The sequence below is a fragment of the Otolemur garnettii genome, unplaced genomic scaffold, assembly GCF_000181295.1.
Source record: "Otolemur garnettii isolate 467f Iridium unplaced genomic scaffold, OtoGar3 scaffold00009, whole genome shotgun sequence".
NCBI classification, from domain to species: domain Eukaryota; kingdom Metazoa; phylum Chordata; class Mammalia; order Primates; family Galagidae; genus Otolemur; species Otolemur garnettii.
Genome location: NW_003852404.1, coordinates 3569507 through 3579778, shown reverse-complemented (window position 1 = coordinate 3579778; position 10272 = coordinate 3569507). Strand labels below are relative to the sequence as shown.

Below are 10272 nucleotides of genomic sequence, written 5' to 3'. Positions count from 1 at the left end.
ACACTCCTGCCTTCTGACCTTTGCACTAGCCATTTCCTCCACCAGGAAGGCTTTACTTCAGAGATATGCACGCTCATGCCTCTGCCTCCTGGCAGGTCTCTGCTTAACTAACACCCTAAGTTCTTTCCCAACTGCTTTATATATACAGGGTCTCCATAATGTTCGTGTGCGATTTAAAATATCATTTTAAACACGAACATTATGGACACTCTGTATAGAAAACGGTAACCCTGTGTCTACCTACAGATGAATGGCTAAACAAAATGTGGTCTATCCATACAATGGAGCTTTGAAAAGAAAGGAAATTCTGACCCAAGTGATCATATAGATGAACCCTGAGGACACACTAAGTGAAAATAAGCCAGTCACCAAAGGACAAATACTGTATGATTCCATTTATATGAGGTACCTAGAGTAGCCAAAAGTACAAGTCTGGTCGCCAGGGGCTGGAGAGTTTTGTTTAATGGATATGGACTTTTAGTTTGGGAAGATAAAGTTCTGGAGATGGATGGTGGGGATGGTTGCACAACAGTGTGACTGTACTTAGGGCCACTGAACTGTCCACTTAAACATGTTTAAAATGGTAATTGCTATATGTATTTTACCACGATAAAAAAGATAGCAACCCTTCCCCAGCCAGTATGCCCTCCCTGTCCCCTTTCTCTGCTTAATTTCTCTCTATAGCACCTTTCTGCCTTTGACATATGCTTTTTTTTTGAGACAGAGTCTCACTTTGTTGCCCTGGGTAGAGTACCATGGCATCATAGCTCACAGCAACTTCAAATTCTTGGGCTCAAGCAATCCTCTTGCCTCAGCCTACTGAGTAACTGGGACTACAGGTGCCTGCTACAACACCCTGTTATTTTTAGAGATGGGATCTTGCTCCGGCTGTTCTTGAACTCCTGAGCTCAAGAGATCCACCTGCTTCAGCCTCCCAGAGGGCTAGGATTACAGGCATGAGCCACCGTGCCCTACTTGACATATGCTATATTAATGCGTTTTGTGTCTTCTGCACTAAACTGCCAGTTTTATGAAGACATTTTTTTGCTTAGTTGTTAGTTGCTTATTTTTGCTTAGTTGTTTCCCTCATCACTAGAGCAATATCTGAGGTAGAGAGGCAATGCTCAAGAAATACTGGTCAGATGAGTGGAAGAGTGAACTTGTCTATGCCTCAGTTTTTTGACCTGTAAAATAGGGAGGATAAACCTAACCTTTCAGAATTGTTATAAACTGTAAGTGAAATAGTGTAGGTATGCTGGGCGTGGTGGCTTAGCCTAGTAATGCCTGTAATCCTAGCACTCTGGGAGGCTGAGGTGGTTGGATTGCTTGAGCTCAGGAGTTTGAGATCAGCCTGACCAAAAGCAAGTGACAGTCCATCTCTACTCAAAATAGAAAAACTAACTGGACATTGTGGTGGGCGCCTGCAGTCCCAGCTACTTGGAAGGCTGAGGCAAGAGGATCTTTTGAGCCCAGGAGTTGGAGGTTGCTGTGAGCTAAGACAGTAGTGCTTTACGCAGGGAATCTCTGTCTCAAGAAAAAAAAGAAAGAAAGAAAGAAAGAAATACTGCAGGGCCCAGCACCTAGCATGGTGCTTGGTGTGCAGAAAAAGCTTAAGGCACGTACATCTTCTTCCTTGAGAAGGAGCTGTATTCACTAACCCCAAGCTCTGGAGCTAGGCTGTGCAAGTTCAGGTCCTCCCCTGTCACTTCCAGCTGTGTGACTTTGGCAAATGACTTCACTTCTCTGTAAAATGGAAATACCAATAGTGACAAACCCAGAGAGGTCTTGTGAGGGTTAAATGAAACACAGAGGTGCCCCAGAAAGGCTAGTTCTCTGTTCGTGTGCTTGGTTTCCCACTGCAGGTCCCTCTCTGGTGGCCAGCCAGACTGCAAGTATGGATGCCGACACCTCCAAGGCCCTGACTCTCTCCCCACCTTTTGGGTCTGCAGACCCCCTCTGGATTGCAGTACAACCAGCAGGCAGGGATCCAGCACAACAGAATGTAACTTCAGAAGGCAGGTGGCTTTTGGTTACAACCCCCTCCTACACTTCCTACACGTGTCCCTCTCCAGGTGATGGGAATGGGGACAGCAGGCCCAGACTGAGGCCTGAGTGGACCCTCTTTTCCTGCAGGCCCCCATCTCCGGGAGGTGGCACTGGCTTCCTCGCTGCTCCTGGCCTCTACTTGCTTCCTTGTGTGCTTGCTCTGGTGCTGCTGTCGCCCTGGATGGTTGGACTGGCAACGGCAACCAGGTCCCTATGACCTCTGCCTTAGCTGCGGTGCAGCCTGCACCACCTGCTATGTGTATCCTGGCCAGGTTGCCCCTGGAGGGGTGCAGCTGAGTGGACCAGCCTTCCAGGATCAGGGAGGCCACCCCTAGAAAGGCTGTGTGCATCAGAGGAAGGAGGCTATGGGGTTAGACAGACCCTGGGTTCTAATCCCCAGATAGCTGTCTGACCTTGAATAGGTCACCTAACCCTCTGAGACTCAGTTACAGACTGAGGACAATTGCTGCCTCACAGGGCTACTAAGGGACATGGGAGGTAACTTGTCGTAGCAAACCCTGCAGGTCAGGTGGTGGCTGGCATTGTGCTGGGCCAGGGAATGGCAGGACCCTCCATGCAGGAAGTGGGGGCCTCACTCCCCAAGGCTGCCTTGCTTCATTCCCAGACCTCACCTGCCCTCCTTTGCCCCACTCTGACCTACCCAAAGGTTCCAAGGAGTCAAGCCCTAGTCAAAGACACAGGAGAATCCTGGCGGGGATAGCACCGTTTATTAAGAAAAATCAAGACAAAGACCACAGGAGGGTCCTTTCTAGGACATGGAGGCCAGGTGTTCTGACCCCACAGTCTTGGGGGCCCCTGGTAGGAGGATGCTTACCCTCTGGCTCCTACAGATGGGGCAGGGCTATCATAACTCCTCTTCATCCTCCTGGTCTGAGTCGCAGCTCCCCCCACCCAAGGCACTAACTCTTCCACCTACCAACAACAGCTCCCCCGCGAGTCCCCTGGGCCTTCACTTCCAGATGAGTGGGGGATGTGGCCTGGTATGGTGGGGAGACCCTCTCAGTGCTGGGTCCTGCCTATAGCAGCTCCTGTAGAGTTGGGGTGGGGTCTCCCTTGCAGCTCCTGGGGGAGGGCCCTTGGGTTGTGTGTTGGCAGGGGGTCAGAATGCAGGCCAGGAGGGCATGGCAAGAGTGGGGAGGCTGCCAGGGGCAGGTGGTCCAGCTGAGGGGGGGAGGAGCCAGGACATGGGCTGGGAGGGGGAGAGGGCTGCTTGTCCAGGGGTGAGCTGCCTTTTGCTCCACAGCTGTCACTACAGAGATTTCCCAACCCAGAGGGCGTGGCAAAGGCTCCTGCGACGCCCCCTTCTCGGGTAGCTGGTGAGGCACAAGGTTGTAGGCCAAGGTTGGCCCTCACAGGAATGAGGGCTGCCCCAGGGCTGCAGCAATGGGCGGCTGGCCCTACCTTGGGGGGCTTCATCCGGGAGGGGGAGCAGGGGCAGGTGGGGACCTACAGAGCAACCATGCCTAACCCCAAGTTCTGGTGGCCTTCTAAGGTACCCACTCTCATCCAACCTGCCCTGCCCATCAGCCTTGTGGCTTTGCCCAGCGGTGTGTGTGGGGGTGGCCTGCCCACCTCCAGTCCAGCCCAGGGCGGTAGCAGCAAAGCGTGGCATTGCCTCAGTTCTTACAAAAAAATCATCATAATAATATTAATAATAATATACTCGGCATTGTCGGGCTGGGGTGCTGCCCAGGAGTCCGTGTAGGGCAGGTAGGTGCCTATGAGGGGCAGGGGCGTATGTTGGCCCCTGCCTGGGCGCGGTGCTGCAGGTCCAGGGGCTGTGGAGGAGGGGCATTGGGCCCAGCCATGTGCAGCACCAGATTCTTGACACAGCCTGTGACACCCGAGGAGAACCTGCCCCCAGTCAGCGTGGCCACGTCGGGGGCTCCGCCTGCGGGGAGGGGAGAAGAAGAGGTGGCCTGTGGACTCCAGAAGCCCAGGAGATGAGGAAGGCCCTGCAGGAGGAGGGGCTCCAGGCCTACACTGAAGCCCATGCTCAGGACTTACCAATGTAGATGCTGCCCTTGGCATTGACGGCCACATTGGGGCCCGGGGATTGGCCGCTGACCAGCTCCTCACCGTCGACCTGGATGGAGCCTCTCTGGCCCTCCCTGAGGTAGAACTGAGTCAGGCCCTTGACCACGAATTCCCCCAGCCTCCCTGACCCTATAAGAGAGTCCCCTCTTTTTGGCACCAGATTTCTGCCTCCGGTTCCACAAACTCTTTCTTTCCTCCACTGTATAAGAACTCTGGCTAGTAGGGTCTCCCACTCCCCAGCTTCTTCCTAGAGCTCCATGCCTGCCCCTTTGCCCATTTGGGGGAGGGCGTCCTGTCCCGCTCCTGAACCCTGGGCCCACCAGTTCCCTTACCGCAGTGCTGTCACCCGGTGCCACTCGCCATCATTTATGGGGTCCTCAGAGACAAGGTGGGCCTCCCCACTACCCAGCTCGTAGCTGCAATCACATAGGCCCAAGAGGGTGTGAGTTGGGGCAGGCCTGGAGAGGGGTAGGGTGCTGGGATCCAGGGAAGGGAGGGAAGGGGTCAGGACCCACCTGAAGACAAGGTGTCCATCCTGAAGCCCAAGGCTGATGAAGTCTTTGCCTCGGCCAGGCTCTCCCACTTCCTGCCATGGAAGCACAGGGTTTCTGGGGGATCAATCCTGAGGCACCCTAAGACCTGTAGCCTCTGCCTTTCTCTCTCCACCACCCTGGCCACCAAAAGACCAGCTTCCTGGCCCAGGAGCCCTGAGGCCCTGGGTGGGATGTCCACACTCACCACACCCTGCCAGAGCAGGAGGCCATTGGCTGTGCTGGTCTGAACCTCCATCTCAATGGTCTCGGGCGCCTTAGGCAGGCTGCGGGGGAGGGGTAGGTGAGGGACAGAAGTCCCAGATTCCTGTCCTTTCCAGTGAACCCAGGCTCTCCCAATACCAGTCTTACCTCCTGGAGAAGATGCGGCCAGGGAGGGCCAGAAAGCCATTGTCATAGAAATAGGCTCCATACTGCCCAGGGGCATCTGCAGGAGAATGGGCGGGGACACCTGCTCACCTGCACCAGGTGTCAGACCTGCGCAGGTTCCCTGACCCCTGACCCCGACCTCCACTCTATTCCCTGCTGTCCCTGGATACCTAAAGGGGCTGTCGACAGAATTCAGAGGGCCTGGGAACTTGCATGGGAAACATAATTCTATTTCCACTCACTTCTCACTGAAATTGAGCAGTTCCTTTAATTATACATGTAGGCAACAAACCAAAGTAGTAGTACCAGGACATGTGACTTTGTCACAAATATTTACTTATCACATTACAGTAGTTGCAAATATTTCAAAATAACATCTGCACTTGTTACTGTTGTGAAATTGTGGTAGCTATGAAGACCACCACTAGATCTTGTCATTTCATGTGTAAATAAATAGCACATACATTCTAAGTCAGAAAACTTAACAAATATTTTGATAACTTTATTTCTCTATCACTGGTTTCCGTTGAAATCCATGTATGTTATGTAGTCAATAGGATCCACATTTGGTGACCAATTATCTTGCTCGCCGAGTTCTGCCTGGCTTGAGCTCTGAAAATCCCACTTGTCAAGAAATCCTTCAGTCCAGAGAAAACAAGGACAGTTGGTGACCTTGGTCTGTGGCAATAGATGGCTCAGGGCCTATGTGTTTTCTCCAGCTTATAGCTCAGGCAAGTGACGGCCCCAGATGTGGGCAGCCTGGACTGCAGCCCAGGCCTTTCAGCTCCAATGTCTGCATTGTGTGTGGCTCCACTATCCCCTGCCTATCTCCTCAAAACCCACTCCCCAGGCCAGCACTATAGGCCTGGCAGCTACCAGGGCAGGGTCTGCTACCATTAAATGATGAGGATAACAGCTAATATTTACCAGGCACCTATGATGTGCCTATCCGGGATGCTTCACCTCTAGTTACAAACATTTTATTTAACTGAATCCTTATAACAACCCTACGGATTAATACAATATTAACAAATGCTACCATTCTGTATCCACTTTGTATCAGACATTGTTCTAGGCATTTAAAATACACTAAACAGGCTAGGCCCAGTGGCTCATGTCTCAAAATCCCAGCATTCTGGGAGGCCAAAGTGGGAGGATTGCTTGAGTTCAGGAGGTGGAGACCAGACTGAACAAAAGCAAGACTCTGCCTCTCCTAAAAATAGAAAAATGAGCCAGGTGTGGTGGTGGGCACCTGTAGTCCCAGCTACTTGGGAGTCTGAGGCAGGAGGATTGCTTGAGCCCAGGAGTTTGAGGTTGCCATGAGTTATGATGACACCACTGCACTCTGCCCGGGGTGACACTAAACAATTTTACTCTTATACAAAATGTTATCCTAAGCCCTGTGGAAAGAGGTTATTCATCTCCATGTTATATGTGGGGAACCTAAGGCCAAAAAAGTTAAGCTACTCACACAAAGTCACACAGTTACTAAGTGGGCTGGACTAAGACCTGAACCCATGGCTGGCTCAAGAGTCCATGCTTTTAACCTATATACCACTGCACCTCCTGATAGTTTAGTAGTAATAAGAAAATGTGTCTGTAAAGGAGTTAGCATAGTGCCTGTAAATGTTCAGTGGATATTCAGTCTTTACTATGATCTTTGCTTTTATTTATATTTATTTATTTATTTATTCGAGACAGTCTTGCTTTGTCACCCTCAGTAGAGTGTCTTGGCGTCATAGCTCACAGCAACCTCTAACTCGTGGGCTCAAGTGATTCTCTTGCCTCAGCCTCCCAAGTAGCTGGGACTACAGGTGCCTGCCATAATGTTCTATTTTTAGAGATGGGTCTTGTAGCTCAGGCTGGTCTCAAACTCATGAGCTCAAGCAATCTACCCACCTCAGCCTCCCAAAGTGCGGGGATTACAGGCATGAGCCACCATGCCTGGCCTATTTTTATTTACTTTAGAGATAGTGTCTCACTCTGTCACCTAGGCTGGAGTATAGTGACCCAGTCATAGATCACTGCAACCATAAATGCTTGGGCTCAAGGGATCCTCCTGTTTCGGTCTCCCAAGTAGCTGGAACTACAGGTATGTGCCACCATGCCTGGCTAATTTTTTAATTTTAATTTTTGTACAAATGAGGTCTTGCTATGTTGCCCAGGCTGGTTTCACATCCCTGGGCACAAGCAGTCCTCCTGCTTCTGCCTTCCAAAGCATTGGGAATACAGGTGTGAGCTATTGCACCCAGCCTATCTTTGCTTTTAAAGAGACAGTGGAATCCTTGAGAATGAGAGTCCTGCCTTATTTGCCTTGTGTTTACTGTTCCCAGGGCAGGGATGGGCACACACTAGATGTCTGAATGCATGAATACAGAGAAGGAAACTGAGGTCAGAGTGACTGTAAGCCCTGTTTAATGTCACCTAGACAGGACCCCATACTGGATGGGTGCAGGCTGTGCAGTGTGGCTGTACTCTTCTTTATTCTGGCCTCTGAGCCTATCAAGCCCTTCCAATGGGCCCATTTTGCTTAAAGGCCAGAATTGAGGGTGATATGGAACTGAAAGGGGGCCTCAGAGATGGAAATTAGGGAGAAGGCTCTTCTGGCTGGCCACAAGTACTCACCGTTGCCTCCGCTGCCTTCAAGATGCCAGTCGGACTCTGCTGTGCCTTGTCCAGAGCCTATGGGGAAGGGGGATGTCCAGCTGGTGGGCACAGACAACCATGGCTACTGTGTCCAGCCCCAGGGGGCCATGAGGGAAGTGAGTACCTTGTTGACATCGTGGGCCAGAGAAACCGGGGAGGCAGAGGCAGCGGGTGCCCTGACAGGTGCCTCCATGCAGACAGGGCTCACGGAGCTGGCAGGGGTTCTCTTCCTGCTCACAGAGGTCTCCTGTAGGTGGAGGTGAGGGCGAGGGGACAGGTGAGCATGCACTGCTGACCACCTGTGCCCTTCCCTGCCGGTGTCCCAGGTAGGCTTTCCTACCTTTGAAGCCATCCTGACATAGGCACTGGAACTCGTACTCGCCGGCAGGCAGGCACGTGGCACCGTGCTGGCAAGGCTGGCGTTCACAAGGGGAACTGTCATAGCACTGTCCAACACCCCGGCTGCCCAGGAAGCTGTAGGTGAGGTCTAGCCGCTTGCCATTCACTGACACCTATAGGCACAGGGACACTGAGGCAATAAGGGGGCATGGGAGGCAGAGGCCCAGGTGTACCAGCAGAGAGACGACTGTGGCAGAGGAAACTGGAAGACCACAAGGCGGGGAGGGAGGTATGGGAACTGAGTACCTACTGTGTGCCAGGAGCATCCATCTATGCCGCCAACCCTTCCTAGGGGGTGTTATCCCCATTTTACAAGGGAGGAAGCTAGGGCTCAGAGGTGAAGCATCTGAGCCCAGGGCTCCATTCTAGCTGCAGGCAGAGGACCCTATTTGCCCTCCTCCCATCCACTTGTCCTCTGAAGGATGCTACTCACCTCGCCCACGCAGCCACGGAAGTGAGCGCTCACGTTGGTGGCAGGGGACAGTTGCACAGAGGGCTCCACGCCACCCAGGTAGAGAAGGGTGTGCAGGTTGAGGCCCTGGCTCTTGCCAGGTGAGGAGCGTAGCACGGGACGGCCACCATTCACCCGCAGGCTGCCATCTTTGTTGAGGCGCTCTGCAGACACGCGGTGCCAGCGGCCCAGGGCCAGCGGCTCAGTGCTCCGCAGAATGGCCAGCCCTGAGGAAGATGCCAGGCAGGGCTGGGAATGTGGGGGTCCCTGCCTTGCCCCACCACATACAGAGGGGGAACTCCCCGTGGTCCTCTGGTTCACCAGATAAGAAGTCCCCAGCCAAGGGAGGTCTAGGGACTTGCCCAGTCACATATGGAAGAAATGTGCAGGAAGGATCTGTCTCCTGAATTTATTCCTCGGGCCATGGAGGGCCAAGGAGGGCACAGAGCTTGGCATCCAGGGGCCCAGCTGCATTTGGTACTCACTGCTCACCTGACCCCAACTCATAGCGGAACTCCAGGTGGCCACCAGCCATTGCCAGGGACACGAAGTCCTCCACAGGACCACTCCGTCCCCCACTGAACAGCAGGACTCCATCAGGCGCTAGTGGCTTGAACTCCACATCCAGTCGTAGCTCATGGTGTGTGTTGGTGAGAGGGGGCAATGCCAGGTAGGAGCCAGAGCCCGACAGGGAGGGAGTAGTCACCGTCACACCTACAGAAGCCAGAGCCAGGATAATGGGAGGCAGAAGGGGAAGGTGGAGTGCCTAATGTGTGCCAGGAGCATCCATCCATGCCACCAACCCTTCCTAGGGGATGTTATCATCCCTATTTTACAAGGAGGAAACTGAGGCTCAGAGGTGAAGTATCTGGGCCCAGGGCACCAGGCTAGCTGCACACAGAGTCCCTGGTGGGATCCAGCTACTTGGCCTTCCACAGGGCCTCCCGCCCACCTCATTCTCTAGGCCCAGAGGCTCAGGGCCAGCTGTGGCCACACTTGGGCCCCTGCCCTGGCAGACCCACCTGGGAGGAGCTCCTGTTAGACAGGGCTTCTCTCTGGGGCACCTTATGTAAGGGATTCAGGTTGGGCAGAAGTGTGGCTGGGTGACTTTGAGATCTGTTCCAAAATTATCTTAACATTTGTTGGCCCCATCATGGCCTCAGAGTGCCCTTTCCAGTTTCCCCAGCCCTCATTGGGAACCTGGGGGTGTCAGGCCTGGCTGCACTCACCTTCCTCACATTTTATCCCCGAGCGGCCCAGGTGGCAGCGGCAGGTGTAGCCTCGACCATCTGGCCGATTCACACAGGTGGCATCGGGCCCACAGGCCTCTGTGGGGCACAGAAACCAGTGAGGAGGACACTGAGGTGGCTCAGGAGGGGTGGGGCCCTGATGCCAAGGCCTTGCCCATTATTCTCTAGGGGCCTTGGCTATAAGGGACATGCTGGGGGCTGAGAGGAGGGTATGGGTCGGGGCCCAGCAAGAGGTGTGAATGAATGACAATGTGTGTCTGTGGTGTTCTTGAAATGCTGTGTCTGGGTGACAGTGGGGTATGAGGAGGACCTAGATGGCAGGTAATGGGTACTGGGTAATAAACCAGGAAGATAGCAGGGAGCAGTGACAGGGTGTACATGGTGGCCACAGCGGGGGGTGGGGGTTGGGGCAGGGACGCAGGTGCAGCATGTGGCAAATACTTGGCTCCCAGTATTGGAGGAGGGAAGCCAGCAAATGGGGTGATTAGTGTCTGGGAGGGAC

General features: G+C 53.4%; 2 protein-coding genes across 2 annotated transcripts in view; one reads left to right on the top strand and one right to left on the bottom strand.

Annotated features, from left to right (window-relative positions):
* LDLRAD2 (low density lipoprotein receptor class A domain containing 2) overlaps window positions 1–2263 on the top strand; it is a 9092-nt gene extending 6829 nt beyond the window's left edge. The window contains exons 4-5 of the mRNA XM_012801461.1: window positions 1863–2019; window positions 2134–2263. Coding sequence (XP_012656915.1) covers window positions 1863–2019; window positions 2134–2263 — 287 coding nt within the window. The remainder of the gene's footprint in view (window positions 1–1862; window positions 2020–2133) is intronic.
* A 491-nt stretch (window positions 2264–2754) lies between these two features.
* HSPG2 (heparan sulfate proteoglycan 2) overlaps window positions 2755–10272 on the bottom strand; it is a 104826-nt gene continuing 97308 nt past the window's right edge. The window contains exons 85-97 of the mRNA XM_023509765.1: window positions 10081–10261; window positions 9750–9848; window positions 9013–9234; window positions 8503–8747; window positions 8011–8182; window positions 7795–7917; window positions 7650–7706; window positions 5007–5082; window positions 4843–4921; window positions 4620–4690; window positions 4437–4520; window positions 4075–4178; window positions 2755–3958 (exon numbers count right to left, since the gene is read on the bottom strand). Of these exons, the coding sequence (XP_023365533.1) occupies window positions 3786–3958; window positions 4075–4178; window positions 4437–4520; window positions 4620–4690; window positions 4843–4921; window positions 5007–5082; window positions 7650–7706; window positions 7795–7917; window positions 8011–8182; window positions 8503–8747; window positions 9013–9234; window positions 9750–9848; window positions 10081–10261 (1686 nt within the window). The 3' untranslated portion in view covers window positions 2755–3785. The remainder of the gene's footprint in view (window positions 3959–4074; window positions 4179–4436; window positions 4521–4619; window positions 4691–4842; window positions 4922–5006; window positions 5083–7649; window positions 7707–7794; window positions 7918–8010; window positions 8183–8502; window positions 8748–9012; window positions 9235–9749; window positions 9849–10080; window positions 10262–10272) is intronic.